The 23,600-nt window shown below is 40.3% G+C and overlaps 1 protein-coding gene across 1 annotated transcript in view; it reads right to left on the bottom strand.

Annotated features, from left to right (window-relative positions):
• The window catches only part of CAPN11 (calpain 11), a 57,642-nt gene that overhangs the window by 33,675 nt on the left and 367 nt on the right, over nucleotides 1-23,600 (bottom strand). Inside the window, exons 2-3 of the mRNA XM_063305115.1 lie at nucleotides 3,756-4,046; nucleotides 1,990-2,059 (exon numbers count right to left, since the gene is read on the bottom strand). Of these exons, the coding sequence (XP_063161185.1) occupies nucleotides 1,990-2,059; nucleotides 3,756-4,001 (316 nt within the window). The 5' untranslated portion in view covers nucleotides 4,002-4,046. The remainder of the gene's footprint in view (nucleotides 1-1,989; nucleotides 2,060-3,755; nucleotides 4,047-23,600) is intronic.

The raw sequence follows: 23,600 nt of genomic DNA on the forward strand, positions 1-23,600 counted from the left end.
TCTAAGCCAAAAGTTTTTACTTGGCTAATCTAAGAGCCTGAGAGAGGTAAAAAAAAAAAAAGCCTTTCCATAGGTGGTACTTTAAGAAAAAGTAAAGATGAACTTACAGGAGCCTACAACGGTAACCTGCAATGATTGTAGTAAATTTGTCTTTCTGCCTGAAACCAATCTGGCATATATTTGCAACAAATGCAAGGACTGGAGCAGTGAGTGGCCACAGTTCAGTTAATGAGGAAGGACAAGGATCACCTATTCAAAGAAATCAATGATTGACACAGTTTTTCTTAGTTTGCCATGAGGTTTCTGTCCTGCTAGTGCTCCAGGAAAGGAGAGTTTGCACCTATGGGGTTCTTCAAAAAGACATTATTGAAAATCACATGTCATGAATCATTATTCCCATCCGCTTCAATTCACAAAAAAGGACTATACTGATTCCCATTCATTCATCTGGATTAACATGATTGGTGTGTGAAGAAATATTGATGGATGCACAAAAAGTGCTCTGTCAAATGGTACTTCTACTGTGAGGCACTGCCAACCCCTACTTATTACTTAATACTACCCCAAACTGTATATTTGCTTTGGGAAAATGTATTTACAGTATCTAATTCCCTTTTTCACAGATAGAAAACATTCAATCTTGAATGAAAATGCTTATCTAACTAAATCTGCAAAGAGTTAAGGCAGCAGAGAGGCATTGGTCTACCTTGAAGAATAATATACATAATATATGGAGACTCCTAACAGCACTCAATTCTGTTAGTACAGAATTGAGTATTCTGATATCCACAGCTTAACAAAACTAACCTTCTAATTCTGAACTCTGCAGTCCTAAGAGCCGCTGAACAGTATTTTGAATACAGCGTAGTCTGATACAGATTCAGAAGTCAGAGCAGGCTTGTGCCTTTTAATTCTTCTGTTTGGCTTGCTCTGCAGCCTATATAACCATCTCTATGCTTTTTTCATGATCCCAGTCCTAATTTGTAAGGTGAAATGGGTTAATTGAAAGCCTAGGTTTTAAAAGTTAAACAAAGTTTGTAGTATAACTTGATGTGAACAGTTTAAAAGCTTCCTTGGCATCATTTGGGTTTTTAATAGTGCAAAGTATAGAATACACATTGCACTAAAAGTGCACTGCTCTACTTGCTAATATAGTGAAGAACAGCCCTTTATTGTCCTCACCTATGATTTCAAAAGCTTGAGAATTTGAAATGGTTCTCTTACAGCTACAACGTAAATGCAAAGACTGTTATTTCTGTTTGAAAAAAATATTCTGTGACTAACCCATTTTATCAATGTCAGTTTTCTTTTATCTTTACAATGTTTGTTATACAGGGAGGATTTATTTCCTCTAAATTCTGTGAGATGTCAAGCCAAGTGGCATGCACATTACAGTATTAAGAAAGGAACTGTGTTGAAAGCAGAATGAACATCCTGGAGGACTCTGCTTTCTTAAGAATATGAAGAAACCCGCTCCTTTCCACAGAAATGGGTGGGATCAATGGCATCAAAATACACACCCTTCTCTGTGTTTATACCTTATGTAAGTGGAGGACATTGTATTTGCTCTCAATTTTCTCAAATGATTGCTCCCTTTCTCCTCCTCCATACCAGTGAAGATTCTCTACACAAGAGAAAAGGGTCTGCATTATTGAGCTGGAAAGATGCAAAACTATCTTAACTATTCAGTGGAAGGGTGGTAGTTGCATTCTCTCTGAGAATAAAGGCCCTACCATATTGCTGCCCTACCCAGCCCCTTATATTGGACTAAATGCACAAAGAATTTAGCAGCAATGAAAACAGGAAAGTTCAATTTACCTGGCCCAGGGTATTAAAAAAAAACCTCACCCAGTTTCAAGGACCATCCAAGCTTTTACTGTGAAGATAATCAATGGAACTATCAATCACCCCAGCATCTCTGGCCAATGCTTATTTGGCCACCTCTCTCATCTTTACCACTTGTTAGATAATTAACTATTTAACACTCACCCAAAGCCCCTTGGCAGATATCTGTCCTCGTGGCACCTCCAACAATAAATTGAGGGTCATCTACAATTTCCTACAAGCACAATGAAAAACATGAATCAGGAAATACAATACACATGCCATGGGGCTCAAAGAGAATTAGATAATTGGATTCTGAGCAAGGGCAAGGTTTTTTATTTTTATTTATTTATTAATCAAACTTATCACCGCCCATCTCCCAAAAGGGACTCTGGGCGGTTTACAATAAAACATAAATAAAAATATAAAACTGTAAAACACTATAATACATAATAAAATAAATATAATAAAAAAGGTTACTCTCTATTCATTCTTCTCTAGGTTTTTTTGTATATTTACATGTTCTCCCTTTCTTCTATTATAAGACTCAGCATAATGCTTTATTTTAGGTTTACTGCCTGTTATAATCAGTGGTATGCTATACCTTGGCAACACACCCATTGAGATCCTCTAACCAACTTCCTTACACAGCAGTGAGCTCATTGCAAAGCTCTGTAAATACTCTATGCCTTACAAGGGGTGGTGATTCTGTGTAAATGGATGATTCTGTGGTTCCACCGTTGATGGGACTCCAGGAGTTGTGCTGAAGTTTCTCTAAGGAGCTCAATTCTAGCCTAACCATGTTTTCAGGTAGCTTCTCTCTTTCCTGGTTTCCTTCCCAATTCATATGTATCAGTAAGGTTATCTGGAGAGGCCTAGTGTTTAGACCCTTTGCTATAAATTTTATTTTTGCAACCAAACTGTTGTATATCCTGCATCACTAATCATGATTTTGCCAGCGTTATAGCCTTCAAACATTTCCCTATATTAGGAGCATAAACAGCTGAGCTTACCAAAAGCTCGAAGTCCTTGGACACAAGGACTATTTCCCCATTCGGTATTTGTAACCCAAAGCTAGAGGCCTGAAAAACCCAGTGTCCACGATGATGAGCCCAACAGTATTCTACATACTCTGAAACGGATGCAATTTCATGTTTAAATATTTACAGTATCTGATCACCATGAAACATAACAGGACCGAGATGTGAAGCAATGAGCTTGCATCTCATAGTTTAGTCATACTACATATGAAGTTTACAAAATAAACTTCTGTTGAATTATAAACCTGGGATAGGACAGTCTACAGCTTTGTAACCATGGTGTTTTATGGCTTAACACAATACAGTATACTAACCAGGGCATATGTGAAATATTTAATACAGTATTGCATAATTGAATGAGTCATAACTTAATACAATACATTAATCCAGTTACTGAACGGTGTTGTAATCAGTCTTTAAGTTCAAATCTGAGTTGGCACTTGTCCATATTTCGTGAAAAGCACAGAAGCTTTTGAAATTCAGCTTTATCTCAGAGCTAATCAAAACACAAGGTTTAAACAGGAAAAAAAATACTAATAAGGACATGGGCAGAGACCATAAAAAATAACTAAAGTAAAACCTTGATTCAATGGTTTCTTGAAGAGGTTGCTGTTAAATTTTAACTCCTGAAGGTCATTAAATTCAAAAACGTATCATTTGCTGCAGTCTACTTTTAATGTTTGGTCCAAACTACTTTGGATGCAGTGAACTTGTCTGTTATTTTGAGAGGCTGTCCAGACAGAAATTAAGTCTGCTAAAGTTAAAATAAGGTTTCGCCAAATATATTACAGGTGGCTCAGTGAGCCACAGTGAAATCTGCTATATTTGAATGCAGAGCACAATGTCAAATCACCCCACTACCAAGGGTTTCTTCAGTACATAAATACTCACAGAGGGGCGCTTCCAGCACACTCCACGGGTTTTGCCAGAATTAGGGCCCAGTTCTTTGAAGCCAAGGGCTGACGGAATGGCAGGAAATAGGGGGTCTTCAAATAATGTTCCACTCTCCAAACATTCTTGCTTCAGGGTACTGAAATCTTGACCAAGATACTTCACAGCATTCTGGTGATCACCCACACCTTCAGCCCGCAGGCGGTCCCTTTCCAGCTTGGCAGCAATTCCTCCAAAAGCAGTCATGGTACAACCTGCTTGACAGGGGCAACAGGTGCCTCAATAGTTCTCCTAGAAGTCAAAATAAGGATATGTGAGTTGGAATATAGATCAGAAATCAAATCTGTAGTTATGAAAAGGGTATTCCTGGAGACTTCTGTGGACACTTCTGGACAAAAGAACAAGAGAACTGAGAAATATTAACACACATTTGCTTAAGAAATCCAGAAAGTAGTATGTTGCCTTAAATTTAGGCACTGGTTATTTTTAACTCATTTCAAACTCTGGTTTATAATCAACAGTCCCTGACAAGGTCATCACCACTCTCATTTCATCTAAGAATGAAATCAAACCAGGGAAATTACCCAGAAAACTTGAGTAGAAGTATGCTGTTACTGGTGATTAATCCACAGTAGAGGCTAGAACTTTAAAAGTGTTTCTTCAAAATTACACACCCAATTCTGGCTAGCCTCACCTTTCCTAAAAGCTGATATATGTATATTAGGTCTGACTTTGTGTACTTTCTATGACCTGCAAGAAAATCCCTGTTAGCATTTTAGCATCTTTAACTCTATTCTTTGGACAACCAGCAGCATTGACATTGAATGGAAAGGTCCTCTCAGAAGGTTCAATGCTACAAACTGTTCTGGTTCAGTGGAATAGCAGCCCAAAACATGTAACATGATGTTCAGGGATAATAAATCTGAAATGGCCAACTGGTGTCTCTGAAATCTGGTTCCTGGTGGCCCTACCAAACGTTGAATATATTACATGGAGTATATGTATTCCATGTAATGTGTTATAATTACAGTGCAATGTATGATGTAAGTGGATGGGTGTGGTAGAAGCTGAGATGGTTCACAAGAAAAGAAAGTTATGAAAAACTGCAGTAAATAGTGTTGGTTTAAACTATTTGGCTATAATTACTTTTCTCCCCTGTATTTCCTGTTTTTATTGCCTTTGGCTTCCTATTTCAAGGTTCTAAGGGATTTAAATCTGGATTTTATACCCAAGCTGTCTGCTCTCCATTGGACTTTTGCCCTATAGTAGTGCAAGTCATTAGGTAGTTACCATCTATGGAGTTCACATACATCAGGCTAAACTGTATTGTGGGGTACTTGGTTTTGGTTTAGGGTTAGGCAATTATGACTTTTTCAACAAAACACTGTTGCGCAAATCACATTTGGTGCAACAGTCTATAAGCTCAGTTTAGAGATACCCTGGTCAAATTCATATTGCTGAAATGTTCAAAAGAAGATAGATCCATTTCTGCACAGCCTAAGGTTAGAGAAAGGAGAGAAGCCACACCTCCGGCAGGAACATGTGAATCAGTTTTTAGGACGTGACATCAACCTTTGGGAGCGTGCGATCAACACTGCATTATTACTAAAAAGTCTGAAACTTTAAAAGACTATTTTGAAATAAGCAGCCTTTAAGGAGTTATTTCCAATGTTCTGAAAAATTTTACAAGCTCATATATTTGGTGAGGGAGAGTGAGACCCCTCATTTCATTGCACTTGCCATCTTTTATCTTAATTTTTTTTGTTTTATTGATTTTATTGTAATTTCTTTGATTGTTGTGAGCCACCCAGAGTCATTAAGAGTTGGGTGGCATACAAGTTTAATAAATCATCATCATTGTCATCATCATCACGCATAATTACTTTCCTTATTTGGTGATGGGGTTTTCTTACAGACTTTGGAGAGACTGCACCCTAGAGCAGGGATGGGTAACATGTTGTCTTCCACATGTGGATTGCAATCCTTATCGTTCACTACTCCTGAACATATTGGCTCAGGTTGACAGGACCTGGGAGTTAACAGTATCTAGAAAGACAGCTGGGATATACAAATTACTTCAGATGAAGAAACCGCAGGCCCCCTAACCTCTAAAAACCATAACTGGAACTGCAGCTATTTGAAACTGTAAACAGAAACCATTTGGGTTTAGTTTCCTCAGAAACAAATGTAAACAAAGGATCTTCTAACAATGAAATCTGCTCTTGGAGATTTTAAGCCTTTTTTCCCATTGGAATCCAAGGACTAACCACAATCTCTACAGCTCTTGAGTGGCAATGTGCGCATAAAATAAACTGAATAAAAGCTTTAATACATGTCACCTGAATAAAAGGTGACATGTAATTAAAAAACCCACACACTGGGTTCTACTAATATCTTGGACTCAGGGTTCAAGGGAAAACCCAGGTCTTTAAGACCTTCCAGAAAGCCAACAGGGTCAGGGCTATCTGGACCTCAGATGGGGGAAGGCCATTCCTAGGTCCCACTAGACGACAGTTTCACAGAAGGGACCTAGAGCATTCCTACCCTGCCAGAACTGGTAAGATGGGAAAGAGCCATTTTTCCCTGCAATCTCTCTTCTCCAGGCTAAACATACCCAATGCTTCCAACTGTTCCTCCTTAAGTTTTTCCTTACAGGCCCATTATCAGCTTGGTTGCTCTCCTCTGGACACACTTTATTTACCAATGTCTTTTTTAAAATGCAATTTACCCAGAATTGGACACAATATTTTAGGTATGGCTTGACCAGTAAAGAATAGAGAGGAACAGTGAGTTCTCTTCATCTGGATGCTCCACATCTGTTAATACAGGCTGACTGCATTTTTTTCCCTTGCAGCTTAATCATACTGTTGCCTCATGTTCAGCTTGTGAAATGAAATGAAATGAATAACTTTACTGATTAGTCAAATGACCGTATCAGAAAGTTGGGCATCAGCCACTATAAAATATAAAATATAAAATGTGATACCATAAAACAGCTAAAAACAGTAAAATTAACTAGAATATACTATGTTGAGATAAAATACGATAAAATACGGTAAGATGAAATAGAGATAAAATTGTAAGATAAAAATGCAGGATGTGATAAAACAAGTGATAAAATACAGAAACAATGTGAGTTTAAATGAATTTGTCACCTTTACATGCCACCCCAATGCGTTCTATAAATTGCATTCTCAGTTGGACAGCCCTAACTATAAACTTAGCAGTTCTATTGACCACATACGTATTTGTGCCCTGGAGGAAGTAACATAGTCTTTTGTTACGATCCCAGTATGTGGTTCTGTCAATTAGTGTCTGAAGGTACTGAGCCCTTGCTGGGGCATATAGTTGGCAGTTAAATAGGGCATGTGCAATGTCTTCTACTGCAGGTGCTCCACAAACGCATGTCCGCTCAAGGTAAGGCACTTTCTGAAATCGTCTGTATTTGACCATAGAATCTAACTGCTCAAATCTTGCTCTATTAAGAGCTATCCTATGGTATTGCGTCAGACCCATTGTCAGGTACTTTTCTATTTGAAAGGATAGTTTATTCTTAGCCAGCCATTTCGACGACCTATTGTGTGCAAGTGACTCAATGTCTCTTTGGGCATTAACATCCAAGACTCTTTGAATATTGCCTTGGCCTGGTCTCTGGCTGAAAGTAAGTATTGTGATGAAAAGCCGAGGAATGCGATAGTTTGGAGGAGTTGGTTGATCCATGTGGAGGGTTGAGGTGTGCCCATCTGTTCTTCAAGGCACATTTTTGGTAGTCTATCATGTTCCATTGGGAGAATCCTCCACCAGTAGTTGAAGACTTTGGTTACTGATAGACTGTAAATGGAATGGGTGTCTGTTTCAGCTCGATTGCAGCTCTGCTGCAGGTGTATTCTTGTCGGTCCCCAAAATAGTTCTTAAGAAGTGTGCTTGATTTTGTTCAATGGTGTTGCTGAAAGAAAGGGCAGAACCTTGCAAAATGCGATGGAATGCATGCTTAAAGATTCACATTTATATTTTAAGTTTGGGGAGAGGCAATATCTACTGCCTGTTATGTACAAAACAGATTGTATAACTCTGTGATTCAGGACACTCCATTCCATTTGTTTTATGGTGTGAAACCAAAGGTAAACCATCTTAGAGTGTTTGGTAGCACTGCATGGGTTCATATTCCAAAACAACATAGAAGGAAAGGAGGCCCCACAACAAAGAAAGCCATCTTCGTTGGCTATGAACAAAGCCAGAGGAGCTACAGGTACATAATGGGAAATAAATTAATAATTAGCAAAAGCGCTTCTTTTGCTGAACAAAACTGGGGAAGATAAAATTCTAGCTCTCCAGTTGATCTGACCACCACAAGAGAACAGCAAGGACTTGCTGATGGTGATCTTTTGCCTGATGAGGACATTAAACCAGAAAAGCAAACTGAAGATCTGTCTGATGAGACAGATGCTTCTCAGGAAAGTGATAGGAGTCAAAATTTAAGCCCTGTATTACCTCGCAGATCTTAGAGAAGTAATAAAGGCGTTCCTCCATCATGTTTTCAGGCTGAAACAGTAAAGGCTTTTCACATATTCACAGAACCTGAGTCTTTAGAACAAGTGAATGCTTTACCACCTGAGATTGCACAAAATTGGCATTCTGCCATGCAACAGGAGTTAGCATCCTTGAAAGAAAGTAAAACATGGAAACTGGTAAATCTACCTCCCAATGAATGCTGTCTAGGTTGCAGGTGGGTTTTCAAACTGAAAAGGGATGATGACAAAATCCAAAAATATAAAGCAAGGTTAGTTACAAACGGGTTCACTCAAAGGAAAGATTTAGACTTTGACAAGACTTTTGCACCAGTTACTAAAGGTGAATCAATTAGATTACTGTTAAAAATTGCTGCACTCAAAAGAATGTCAGTTCACCACTATGACATTCAAACTGCATTTCTCTATGGTGATTTAGACCACAAATTATACATGCAGCAACCCCCTGGCTATGAAAAAGGGGAGAATCTGGTCTGCGAACTGCAGAAGTCAATCTGTGGGTTAAAACAAGCTGCTAGATCCTGGAACCAAAAATTAGATGAAAAACTGCAGAATTTTGGTTTTGAAAAAGGAAAAGCAGATCCATGTGTATATATGAAGAAAGACAAACAAGGCTGTATATATCTGTGCATTTATGTTGATGATTTGCTGCTGTTCACATCAACAGAAAAACAAAGGCTTGATTTTGAAGCCTACATGAAAAGCCATTTCACATTAAAAAGCCTTGGAACTGTAACAAATAACCTAGGTTTGGAAATACACAGGAAGAAGGATGGTAGCTTTCTGTTAAACCAAAGGGGAAATAATGTTCAAATATTGTGAATGGAAAGACATTCAGAGTTGTCAAAGAAAATTGGTTTGCATCTTATTCTGTAGTATAAAAGGGGGAGTGTTAATATGTTTTCTACTACAGATTAAGGTTACTATGGTAACTAATTGAAGAGGTTGAATTTAATTGTCCCCTTTTCATGTGTTAATGGTTGCATTGCCTAAGGGGAGGAACTTGCCTGGACTTGTTTTAGTTTCAGTTTCCCTTCTGTGTAGGCTTGCAGAGAATATGCAGCTGAGAGAAATCTCTCCTCTCAGCAAACAGCCTTTAAATATGTTTGTTTTCTGTAAATAAAATTATTTTTATAGAAATCCCTGGTGTATGACTTTTCTGATCTCTCCTGGGCCAAATGCTTTCTAGCACTCTGCCAACAGATATGTGAAGCAGCTGCCTTTGCCTCCTAGGATGTGAAGGTTGCATGTATATATCAGAGGGATCAGTTTGGAGCCAGCCATGTTCCTTTTAGAGTCTCTGGAGTGCCAGGGTGGGTCGTTTGTTAAGTAGCTCTCAGATATGATGCCCAAGTGTACGTAATCATACAAAGAAGCCCCCACCCTAGCACTGAAGTCTCCCAGTAGGATCACAGTGGCTTTGGGATGTTTTATGATTATCTCTATGACTGTCTTTTCTAATTGCACCCAAATATCAGAAGAGAAACAGGGAGAGGAGTATGGTGGTCTGTATGCATTTAGCAGCACAACTTCAAATGATAGCTAGGAAATAGAATGGGTCTTCTCTGAGGACCAGTTGCTGCCCTTGCCAACCTAGCTCTGCCTTAGCAAGTACACATAATCCCCGAGGCCCGCCCTTTTGAATAAAATTTGCGTCCTGGTATAGACCAGGATCTGAAGCCTGTTAAGTGAGCTTCCTCATCACTGGTGGTTAGCCATGTCTCTTGAGTGCTATGATGTCAAATTTGGAGAGGAATTCCAACAGATCTCCATCTGACATTCTGTTCTTCTATCTGGCTATATTCCATGTCAATATCCAAATAGAGTTTCCTTGTTTGTTGTCAGGAGGGATGACTGGCGTTGTGCTGAGATCTGTAGTTGGATGGTGTGGCTCATGCAGTCATTCTACAGGTAGGATAAGATCCAGCATTCCCTCAGTATCTAGGAAGACACACTGGTTGAAATTTGGCCTTCCATTACTGCTCTCTTGCTGCTGTGTGGGTTGAGGTGAATTGTGTGGTGGCTTACACATAGGGTGGTAAGCATCAACAGGTTGTTTCATATCTGTGTCAGTGGCCAGAGTTGTCTCAGTCTCAGACAGTGGTCTTCTTCCTACCTCAGAGACTGCCTTTACCATAATTTCCTCTGGTTCCTGAGGCAGAGGTCTGCCTGCCAATTTTTGAGTGAGCTAGACTGCTGTTATCTGTCTCAAATTCCTGGTGTGAGGGATTTGGATCTGCTCCAGGGGCCTCTGTATTGATGATCTGCATATCTGAGTTCCACCTGGTAAGGGAAGGGGCACAAGTGACAACAAGATCTTTCTCAAAGTTATTACAATTGCCTTGGGTAGTTGGCAAAACTAGATCGATTAGCGGTTTGGCTGCTTTGCGTGTTGCCACTAGAGTCTCTCTCAGATCATCCAGTCTTTTTATAATGTCACCTTGTTCCACGTCTGACAAGGCACTAAAGGAGTTAATCAGATTTCCCTCCAGAAGATCGTCTGTGCACTGTCTCGCTATAGGTAGTACCAAGTGTTCGCCTGGGCCGTCTTCTCTCAGGGGCTGAGCTGGTGAGGTGTTCTTGAGGTTATCTGAAGTCGAGTTGTCACTTTTGTTCTTTAAGGTGACAGTGCTCTCTAGGACCAGCTGGCTTGGGAGTGGGCTGAGTTCCTCCGAACAGAACATGTGTGTTGGGACTATTGAAAAGAGGTGCAGAAAGGGCCTCATTTTAAACAGCATGCTAGAGATTATGGGCTGCCTGAATGTAAGTAGAATTCACTCGCAGCCTCTGCTGAATGGGAGCCATTCAGCTTTTTCCAAACCGACCAGCTGCCTTTCGCATCGTAGTAACTGGCTTAAAGATAAGGTAATTGCTCTTTTGGATCTCCATTGTCCTCTGTTTACACTGTTGTTTAATATTTGTAGGGTAATTTGATTAGGCTGTAAGTAATATTTACGCTTTAAGTGTCTCTCTCCCTTGTTTGCGTGGCCAATAGGCACTTGTTTCTTGCCCTTCTCCACCTGTGTAATCAGCTCTCTCTGATTGCCGTCTTTCTCTTTCTTAATATGGGGGAAGGGCCACCTGTGACTTGCCTGCTGACTGCCTTTGTGGCACACCTCGTATGGGAAATCTTTGCTTCAGCAATGTTGTCATTTGTTTGATTTTCATTAAACTTCACAAAAGCTTCTCCCAAGGAAACCACCTTGTTCTCAATCGTTGTCAGCAGCTCGAAGATGGAAAGAAGAGTTTGTGCTGTCAGCAGGCTTTGTCTGGTTAAAAAGTCAGTTATATTTTCGTTCTTTAAATTTATCAAGTTTGTATTCTCACTCCCATCCGGCAAAATCTGTGCCGCTGCTGAACAGACAGCAGCAGTCTGTTCAAGTGGGGAGGGTATGTCCTCTTCCATAGAAGAGGAGAAATCTATGAGTTGTTGGCTTTCAATCTCTACTTGTAAGTCCCACTCTAGTGCATCGTGTCCATTAGGGAGATTAGAGTGGATTAGGTTACTTCCAGGAGATGGCTGCCTGCTTGTTAGGTAGCTGTCGACTTTCAGCTGTTTCGTGGGCTTGGGAACAGCCTGTGTTCCAGAATGTGTGTGGCACCTCTTCTTTCTTTTTCCCATGATGATTAATAGTGTCCCAGAATTTTCCTCCACTCTGTCTGCACGTTGAGGGCTCGCAATAAGACAGTGCCAGGCTGTCGCACCAGGGGGTAAGTGTGGAAGATATTGAACAATAAAAAGTAATCCTTGGAGGAGCTCCTTACAGCGGTTGCTGCCTTGTCACCATCTTGGCTCCCATGTTCAGCTTGTGATTCACCAAGACACCCAGATCCTTTCTGCACATACTAGTGCCTAGTATGCCCCCAAATCTTACAGGGGGCCTTTGATTTTCCTACCCAAAAGTTTTTGTCCCTGCTGAAATTTATCTTGCTTGGTTTTGCTCAATGTTCCAGCAACTCTTTCTAACTAATTCAGTCTTTCTTCTGAACCTCTGACTCATTAGTAGGGTGGGGCAAAACAGAATCCCCATGCACATTCTTCAGCACTGTGGCAAGTGCTTCCTGCTTTATATAGTTTCATTGTTCTACATGTAAGCTGACTACAAACTGAAGGCAGAGGAATAATTCTGATATGAACTGTATCAACCACCTTCGTATTTCTTTCAAAAAGAAAGATGCTTGCTTTAGCTCCTCAGCCACAAAATGATGACAAGGGAGGATTATAACATGCAACAGAAGATGTGTGATCAAGTCATCTCTCAGTGTGACCCATTGATCTATACATGCAGATATGTCCCTAATGCACAGACACATGACCTTCTTCTCACTCTGCTGAAGATCTGGGTTCCTGTATGCAGACACTTTACTGTGCTTTCCTCTTTCCTTGGAACTGGGAGGAAATCATGTCAGCACTCACAGCACAACACACATCCAAAGGTTGTGATTTGCTGCTGTCCATATAGCTTTTCCATGTGACACTGTAAGTACCCTGATTTGTGGTTTTGTGGTTTTCCTTGAGTGAAATTCAAATGCTACCAACTTTGGGAAAAGCCACCACCAGTTTTGGTACAAAATATGTGCTTGTAAGATCATTCCACCCAATCATTTTTTTTTCTAATTTCTTCTTCCAGAAAACTGTCAACCTATTGACCTGACACCCTCTAAATGGCAGCAAAGAGTTTGCTTCTTTTAATTGCAGTTTAGTGATTGCCTGTTTTGTGCAGCCCAGATGCAGCCACTGCATTAAGTGTTCCTGGAGCTAGAGTTCAAGAAAGAGGTTTTGATGTGTAGGATGCTTTTGGACATATCCACATGATTTTTCCAAAATTTTTACTGACCTGTCAAGCAATCAACTTATTGACCACTAGGTGGCAGCAGTTAGACTTGTCTTTCTTGGCTACCATCTAGTAGTTGTCTAGATTTGCGCACCCAAGATGCGGTCTCTGGATAAACGTTGAAGAGTTGGAGTTTGAAAAATCAAGGTGTCAAAATACAGAATGCAGGTCTGATCATTCAAAATGGCAGAAGAGGAAAAAATGGTTGTATGTTGATGCTATATCTGTGCCAAGATGCATTCTACAACGGAGTGGATTTTTTAAAAGGAAATTTCTGTGAGGACAGGAACTGAGGAGGCTGAGCTGCTGGGAAGGGAATTCTCCCCTGTGCAGGCCACAGAGCACCATCCTTTCCATTACATTTTTAGTTATATGCATTAAGCTGAGTTGATTTGTAAGACCAGCCCACTTAAATACAGGTACTCCTCCCTTACTGGGCACTCATTCAGCGACCATTTGAACTTACATTGGTGCTGAAAATAGAGACTTATGACCGGTCCTCAAAGTTGCAGCCATCACAGCGTCCCCATGGTCATGTGTTCATGATTCAGGTGCTTCACAACCAATGCACATTTATGACGGTTGCAGCATCCTGTGGTCACCTGATCACCACTTGTGACCTTCACAGCCAGCTTCCGACAAGCAAAGTCAATGGGAAAGCTGGCAGGAAGTAGTAAGTCATGGTCATGTGATGTTGTGCTTAACGACCTGCAGTGATTCGCTTAACAAGTGCAGTGGATCTGATGTCGTAGGTTGGATGCTGTTATGTGATGTTTCAATTAATGACTGCATTGCTTAGCAACAGAGCTGCTAGTCCCAATTGAGATCGATAAGTGAGGATTACCTATAACTAACTAAATAAGAAGTGGCTGTAGAAGCCAGATTTCAGTTTCCCTTAAAGCTCAAATAACTGCACAACTGACAGAGCCCATAGATGGGATAGAAAGGGGTGGTTCAAGAGACCTGCCAGGCTAACTCCTCTTTCATATACCACAGACTGTCTGGATGGGAACTCTTCTTTCATTTTCCCAAGGAAAAACACTACTTTCATGCCAGAACACCTTGAAGCAACTTCACCCTGCCTCAGCAATGGGATACCCATGAAATGGATGCTCCATTGTAACGACTTGTCCTCAGCAAATGGTTAGTAGGACATCTTTCTGTCATGGTAATCAGGATTTGCAGATGAGCCCTTACCTAGTTTTCCTATTCAGGCATTATTTACTGATTGTTTTCAGAAATACTTTAAAAGCAACTCTGCAGTCTGAGCATTGGACTGGATTAACAGTTCCCACCCCCACGATATTTCCATGATCAAAATGAAGAGCCCATCTCTGTTCTTCTAGCCCCTTAGGACCAACAAGCAAAAGTACAGTTACAATCTAATACTGATATAGAAGAAAATCAATGCTTTTGTTGTTTTCATTGTCTTGTTTCTCACGTTTTAAATCATTTGTAAACCACCCAAAACCACTGGGAGTCAAGTGGCATAAAATAACAATAACAACAACTTATGTGAATGCAGTCCTGTTGCATATCCAGACTTGTACCTAGATGCCTAGATACACACTTTGCTATTTTGAAAAGTATTTCCCCCTACCTACTGCATCTCTCATTCTAGGTGGACACAGTGTGGAAATAATACTGTATATACTTTAAATTCCTGAAGCATAAGCATGATCTGAAAAATACAGATGTAAACACATAAACAAGGGACGCGGTGGCGCTGCGGGTTAAACGGCTGAGCTTGCCGATCGGAAGGTCGGCGGTTCGAATCTGCGTAACAGGGTGAGCTCCCGTTGCTAGTCCCAGCTCCTGCCAACCTAGCAGTTCGAAAACATGCAAATGTGAGTAGATTAATAGGTACCGCTTCAGCGGGCAGGTAACGGCGTTCCGTTTAGTCATGCTGGCCACATGACCACGGAAGTGTCTACAGACAAACGCCAGCTCTTCGGCTTTGAAACGGAGATGAGCACCGCCCCCTAGAGTCGGACACGACTGGACTTAATGTCAAGAGAAACCTTTACCTTTACCTTAAACACATAAAGCATCAAGACAAAAAACAGAATGAAAAAGGAAAACACACAGAACAAAACTGAAAAAAGGGGAAAAACCTGGTGGTAGTGTGTGTGTACATACATACATACATACATCCTCACACATGTGATCTTAAGAAGAAATATAAATATTGTAATTATCCCTATTCAGTCTTTCTACTGAGGAAGATATCTGTATAAACAAAAACGTTCTATTAGGAAAAACACTGCTATTGTGGTTAAGAAAAAATGACCAGCTTTGACTAAACTTTTCTTGAAATCCACAATTTTTCAAAACTCTTTGCGCTTTTAAGAAATAAACCTCTGTTTCTATAATCCAAACTACAAGTTAGGGAAAGTTGCTTCAATCTATTGTAATTTGGTCACTCTTCACAAGATCTTTTCTCCCCCCCCCCGCTTTTTTTTTTACAATTTGGTTAGAATTTCTCCTTACAAATTCCATTCTGAGAGAACAAACTGCCTATTGACTCTGACACGTAATATCAATATTTTCAGGCTTTATAATGGCAGAATGCTGAAAAAGAGTCACTCCCAGTTATATCGCTGACAGTAACTATAAGCGTCTGATAACGTACCAACCACTGATGGCCGACATGAGCACAGACTTAGTCTGGATTTCACAGTGCAGATGTTTGTAACTCCAGTAGCAAGGCAATAACCCCCGGTGTAATTACTCATATAATCTGCTGTATAATTCCTATAGAAGATAGTTTGATGGCACAGCTAGTAGCTTTCATTATTGGGCATATCAAGTTTAGTCCTGCATGCTCTGCTAGGCGAATGTGAAGGCAAACACTAGGAGCTCTAAGCCAGGAGTCATACAGGGATTCATTTGTACGAATTTGGCAGTTTACCAGCTCCTTTGGGGGGAGATGGGCGGTGGTAAAAATTTAATTAATAAATAAACTCTTGAAAGAAAGAGGTACAGGATTAGGTGCTTTGCCTATTTTAATAGTGAGATACTAGAATTGATTTTGCCCTTGAATCTTTGGTCACATAAAGATTTGTGATTTTTTTTCAGTAGCTTTGTCTCCGACAGAGTCGCAAACTTTCTGCATCATCCTGTAATTGTTGATAAACATGAATACCATTTTCTTTCCCCAAGTTGGTCAAATCTATGTCCAAATAGGTCAGGGAGAGAAGGAGAAGTCATTGCACTTTATATATCCTTATGGTGGAAACTGCTTCAAACTTGATGAACCAGTGCCAAAGTGAGTAAGAAGCTCTGACATGGATGGGTGAATTTTCAATTCAAGTGGCTACTGAACTATTATGGGAGTCCCACCAAACTCCCTCTCTTCAAGTCTTGAAATTCAAAATCCGGTTCTCAAAATATCAGCAATGTGTTTCTAAGATCAGCATATAACAGATTTTCTTAACCAAAATCTAAGACTGGGGACTGCTGGTCTAACATTACAATATAACGAGAAATGAAAATTACAGGGAGGTGTAGACATGGACAATATACTGCATCCTCAGGCTCCCGCTATCTCCTGAGGCCTATCATCCATGGTCTGCAAATTAAAACCAGAATAACGATAGTGCTTCCCTAACTAATCTGCAGCTCCTCTTTCAGCAAGTTTCATACAAATAGCTCTCCCATTAGCTTTTATCCCCTTTATCGCAACATCATCCCCCAGACCTGACACCATGCCAACTGGAATGATCAATGCTTAGTCAGCTTCTAAACATTTGCAAATTATGTGCAAACAGGACTGCCATTTCCCTCTTCCCAGCAATGTCTGGCCCATGCATTTTTGCAAAGATTACTGTACACAAGTAGCACAGTTCTTTGATCCTGCAGAAACGTTTTCTCCCACTTACATTTCCCATCACTTCCAACTGAAAACTAAAATGATACTTCTGTAGTGCCAGCAGGGAGAAAAGATCTTCTTTGCAAGAGCATAGTTATTCTGCAGTGTTGGCAGTACAGAGAAGATGGGCCTCTGTGGATGCCCTTTGTAATTCAGAGAGAGAGAAAGAGTTAATAGGTTGAACCAAAAGATCTGCATTTTATTATAACCAAACTTAGTGTTGTTTTTTACATACACGTATCCATGATAATAGTTTTTGTAAACTAATTGGTACTATGTATTCTATTTAACTGGGATGTCCCAGCTTCAAGGAATTTTGATACACACTCTTCTGAGCGCCTTTTGACCTTAAACAGTTTTTATCTCAGAGTGTGTTAGGAAGTTTTAAGAAAGCATAATCTTATCACGTTGACTTCATCCCTTATTTAAGGCTAGGCTTTGAACTATGGTAGTCACTAAGATGCAAAACATTAATAAAACTGTACAGGGATTTGGCCCCTGTTTTATTTTACTTGAAATTTTAAATATTCCTCTTTTAGCTCATTAGCATTTTTTTCCTTTGAATTGCCCAAGCAAAAGACCAGCAGAGAGAGAGAGAGAGAGAGAGAAAGAGATGCTGTCAGGAGTGTGCCTTTGTTTCAGAGTGCATAAAGTGTCAAAGTCCAAAAAAGTGGAAGCACCTTCACAGAGAGTAACCTGGCCAAATGGGAGGCAACCATGTTGCCAATTCTGGCTTGGAACTCCTGTAGCTGCGTGAATGGATGAACCATCCTGACCGACCCTTAAAGTTCATCTTGTCCTTTCTTTTAGGCTATACTGCTTATTACTTTTATTATGGCCTTACAGTATTGTCTTGGTGAATCTAGTTTGTACAGTTGGTCACTTATGCTATAGGTTCTATAGCTCATAAGAAAACAAACTCCTCTCCAAGGCAATAAACTAAACAAACTCTTTAGATAGGCAAACTATATCGCCTATAAACCAAAGGCAGCATTTATGCCAAACAGTACCATATCTTCTCTTCACTGTGAAGTATATGATGTGAAATAAGTTTAAGCTCATGCTCTATATCAATCATAGACAAGATAAACCCAATGAAAGAACTTTACATACAATTATACAGTCTGTAGATTTTAACAGGGATGCCATATGTAGGTTCATACTTGATGAATATATTACAGCTTTCCAACTTGAGTTTTGTTGTGCAAGTAAAGTGTGTTGCTTACAACAAAGCACATTGCTCTTCTTTCCAGCTGTATTGCTGTATTTTGCAGTAGCTGATCTTATGCATCAATATGGCCACCTCTAGAATGCAATAACGCTTTTATCTAACTGTTGAGTCCTCAAAGGTTCCACTATTCATTTGCTATGAGCGCAGGAGAAAGGGATTAGTGTTGCATGACATCTGACATTGTTAAGTAAAGATAACGCTTCCTTCAAATTGAGCTATACCCAAGTGATGTCAAGAACAAATTCATATAGCTAGCAACACTATAGAAATTGTTTATCATACCCTTTTTCTGAGATTTTTAAATATTTCCCAGTCTAGTCTATAGCCGTGGAACTTCCCAGTGGCTTCCATCCAAGTCCAAACCAGGTCCAAACCAGATTAGGCTTTTTGAGATAAACCAAGGTCAGACAGTTATTGTCACTATTAAATAACTTTCATTATTAACAAATATTTGATTTTTCTTACATTGTATCTTAAAGTTTTGTGTATGTTTTGTCACAAATCCTCCCTATTTTGGAATGTTAATAACTATGGGAGAAAGGTTCACCCAACCTTTTCATTCTGAACCTAAAAGGAATAATTTTTTCATTGGGAGGAGTCAGACATGCAGCTCTCTACCTGTGTATCTCATCAAACAGTCTCACAAAGACTTTTTTTTTGCGCTTCTATCAACTAATTAGCTAACTTGGGTTTTAGTGGCTGCTAGTACAAAATCTAAAATATTCTGGAACTTAGTATCATTTTATCATGTATGCCCTAGGGGAAAAAAAAAAGATGGCTAGAGCAGGGATGATATAGCCATGGAGTAACTCAAATAGATTGATAACCACCTATGTATCATTTATCTGGTCCCTACAAGAAATAAATCACATCTCATTCCATACAACATTGGGAAGAAAAACAGCATGAAGAGGAAATCCATGAATCAGTATAAGTGTTTCAGCACTTCTGTACTTCAGGACTGAAGATAGCTCCCTGAGTATCTAGCATTAACATCACCGGATAAGCTAAATAAAGAAAAATCTGCTAGGTAAAATTCACCTGCCTGAAAAAAATCTGTTGTAGCCCCTGCCCTCTAGAACACCCTACCACTTGAGATGAGGTTGGCCCTGACCTGCTAGCCCTTCGGAAACCCCTAAAGACTTTGCTGTTTTCTGAGAATGGCATCAAAGTTAGTTGAGCCTGTGAGGCTTTGTTAATTAACTGCTGATAGGTTTGACCCTTGGTTACCCTTTTATGCCTTTATGTTTTTCTTTTTGTTGTTATTCGTATCTGGTGTTTTAAGCTGCATTAGCTGCCCAGACTCACTATTGTGAGATGAGCAGCCATATAAATGAAATAAAATCAATCAATCAATCAAATCCTGTCTTTCCCACCCATTTCTCCTCTAGTTGAATGGGGGAGATGTCTTGAATGCCTCTGGTACCACTCTGATGTCATGCTATGGTCCTGGATCCCTGACATCCTTCAGGATTAATAGCAGACACCTTCATTCTATAGTGTGTCAGCCTTTCCAGGTAGACCAGACAGGAAACATGACCAGATGAGCTAATTCTACTTTATTGTAAGGTTATAGTAACAGAATCTTGCAAGTCTGAAAGTACAAATCTCTGCTGTCTCTTTTACAGCCTGATAAGTTATGGAGGTTTCTTTCTGAGTTTTTTTCTCTGTCCTTTATGCAGCTGTGGGCTATGCCCTCTCTTACCTGATCATTCCCTATGCAGCATCCCCCCCACCCCCAAGGTCATTCCCACATCCCATTACAACTGCAACACAAGCTAACACTTTCTTTTTCTACTGCTTCTTTGCAGCCGGACTGGCCTGGTTGAGGACTCTAACCATGCTGGCTAGGATTTCTGGCAGTTAGTAGCCCCAACATATCTGGAGGGAATCTGAGTGGAGCAGGCTGGCACTTTAGAAGACTGTTGCTAATCTCCATTTCTCTTCTGCCTACCAACCTTTTTCTTCCCCACGGCTAAGAATCAATGAGAGAGAAAAGGCAAGAGGACAAGAAACCTGAATATTGGCAACAGAAAAAATGTAATATTATATGTGCAACAATCCAGCTGCATAGCTTGGTTTGAATATAGTGCTGTTTTCTTGGCAAAGAAATTGGACTGGGACTGGGAGGTAGACATAAAGGAGATTTCTTTCTGTATGCAAGTCTGCAGCCTCCATCTCATTCTCTTTAGTGTTACTGCTTCACTTTAAATCTGGAAGACATCCAAGAATCAGAATTGCAGACTGAGTAAATCAGGACTCACCTTAATCAGCATAGCAAATGACACTATTTTCATAGGAGATAACCATCTACCTCTACCATCACACTTGGGTGCACACAGATATAGTGTGTCTGCTTTACCTTTTGTCTTATTCCATTCTGTTCATTTTCTTTCCAGGTCCAGCTCAAAATCAGCCCTTTCATCAAGGAAGTGATTAAGTTTCACACAGCATATCTTGGCTAATACCAAAGGAACTCTTCCCCCATATCTCTAGAATGGGGTCTTAAGCTAGAGTTCACAGATTTCAGGGGTCTATGAATTTAAGGGGGAAAGAAATTACAACTTGAACCTCTAACTGAAATTTAGCTTTTCCTTCAATAATATATGTAGGTAACAAAGTAATTTATGGCTTTAGACACCAAAAATGTTTGTTAACTTCAATAAATCTCACTATCTAAGATCACTATATCCTAGAAAAGATATAGTCTTGTTGTTGATTTAATGGATTAGTAAAGAAGCACTTACATTACTATATTGAAGTACATCTAGTGGGGCCAAGGAAAAGGGCCTTCTTTGTGGTGGCTCCCTCCCTCTGGAACTTCATTCCCCCAGAGATAAGATTGGCCCCCTCCTTGCTCCTTTTCTGGAAGGCCCTGAAGATGTGGTTTTGTCAGCAGGCCTGGGGACCCCAGGTCGCTTCGGAGCCAATAGAGTGGTTGATATGAATGTGTCTGCTGCCATCGTGGCATGTGTATTGTGTTTTTATGGTTTTTAATTTGCCTGGAGTCATGGTGAGTTGGGCAGTCTTATAAGTGTGTTTAATAAATAAATAATAAGTATTATGTCTTTATTATTTTAAAATATTTTGATAACCGTATTTGAGCATAATTGGGTTTTCTGTATACATTCTACAGCTATGTATTTTAGTATATGGACTTAAATAGAGTTTTCTGAGAAGGGTTCCATAGGCTTTCTCATCAGAGTCTCAAAGGGATCCATGGCACAAGAGGTAAAGAACCCCTGCTCTAGAGCAATGTTTAACAAATTCAAAAGAGTTTCAGAAACAAATGTCTAAATAAAAACTTACCAGAAACAAATCAGGGAGAGGAGACAAGGCTGATCGTTAAGTTAAATGCAGATATAAATCTGTCACTTTAGACAGAAAAGTGGGATACAAATGAAAATAATAGGTTTATATTGACAACTCAGGGCGAGTTACAGAAGAAAAAAATCCACTGCAACATTCCTCTACTGTTACACAGCTTGCAATTCAACCTCACATTTTCTTCCTTGGGCCTTTGAAAAAGGAAAGGCCAGCAAAGAACTTTCATGAATTGCATCCAATCATCCCACTTTATGTTCTAACAGAAGAACGAATGCTCACAGGAACAAAGGTATCTACAGGATGAAAGAAATATAGCTGCTACTAAGCAGCAGATTATACCCATCAAGAGGAAGATTTATAGTACACTTAATGGAAAGTGGAGATCTGCAATCCAGAATAATGTGACATGTGTGCATTATGGGCACTTCCATATAAGGATTCTCTGCCAGCTCAAAAACTGCTCTAGACCATTGAGATCACACAGAGCTAGCTGTTTCTGGGAGCTGAGCAGATTTATTTTTGACTCAATTCTAGTCTATTTGAAATCACAATAAAACTGGACCTTTAAAAAAAAAGCTGCTACTCCATGTTGCACATGGGCAGCTCCTTGCCTCATTGGCAGGAACTCCTGTGACACCACACTTTCTGTCTTGGTGGTGTCCAGTTTTTCCAAGGTTTTTTAGCTCCCCCTCACAGAAATTGCTGAAACGTTTTTTGCAGACAGCCTAAGACACAAAACATGAAGCAAATGTATGGGTTCTGTTTGTGTGTATAAAGAATTGATCTTCTTCTGTACGGAATGGAGACAAAAGGATATTTGTCACAGCAGGGTCTGCAGCAGGTGAGGCAGAGCAGCAATTTTTGCTCTATCTTGGCATTTCCAGTAAAATTGCTTTGAAAGGGTGGGGAAACAGAAGTGATGGCAACAGGGAAATGCCTAAAGTATAATTTTGCACCATGGCTAACCTGGACCTCCTCTATCACCTAAGGGCAAAGCATCCATCTACAAAATGTGGTCAGTGATGCTGGAGAACAATCAGTAGGATATGAATAGAACAGCATTCGTTTCTCAACCGTGGCAACTTTAAGATAGGTGGACTTCAACTCCCAGCTGTGCTGGCTGGAGAATTCTGGGAGTTAAAGTCCTCCTATCTTAAAGCTGCCAAGGTTGAGAAACGCTGACATAGACTGTAGATTCTACTCTAACTACAACTGCCCTCAGTGCAGAACAATGTGTGAGGGGGAAAAAGCGTATCCCGGTAAATTAACAAAACAAATCAAACATGCTTACACGCTAAACCAACCTTTTTTTTTCCAGACTGGCACCCCCTAGACCAGCCAGGCTTGCACTAAGGTGGCCAAGAATTTAGAATTGCAGGCTCAGCGTATATGGCAGAAGCCAAGATGGAAAAGGCTATATTAACCCATCAGCACAGCAAGAAGAATGGGTATTCTGAGGAGCAGCATCGAAAGATGTTTTCCTCTGAGACCTTTCAAGAGACTGCAGAACAGCATCACCTACAACCAGCAGGAACAGGTCCCCAGCTGCCCTCCTGTCCTTTTGCACTCCTAACTCAGGTTTTCATCACACAATCTCACTGCAGAGGGAGAAGCAGGCAAGGCACTGCCTTATAGCTGAGGTGCTGGCTCTGAAACAAATTTCAAGGGTTTGGTTTTTTTTGGTTAAAACTTTAATAAAAGGCTTCCTGCCTTGGAAAGCTCAAGGCAATTCCTGCTTGTTCCTGGCCAGGCCTTGCAGGAGTGTTACTCGCTAATTTGGTAGCCACTCAGTCACCTTCCAGCTACACAGACTAGGAGTGAAAGATCATAATCCCCGATTATAGATCATCCACACACCTACGTGACACACCGAGAACGGACCGTTCGGGGACAACTTTCATGAAAAGATTGATTGAGCTGCACTACTCAGTTCCTCATAAAGATCTAGAGCCTTAATTCGGGACGGAAGGCGCGCTCGCATTCTCGGGCACCCCGCCACGGGACAGTAGGTGGCGATCTGCGGGGCGACCAACCCTGCGGGGCGGCCAACTG

Source organism: Candoia aspera, chromosome 1 (assembly GCF_035149785.1).
Source record: "Candoia aspera isolate rCanAsp1 chromosome 1, rCanAsp1.hap2, whole genome shotgun sequence".
NCBI lineage: Eukaryota > Metazoa > Chordata > Lepidosauria > Squamata > Boidae > Candoia > Candoia aspera.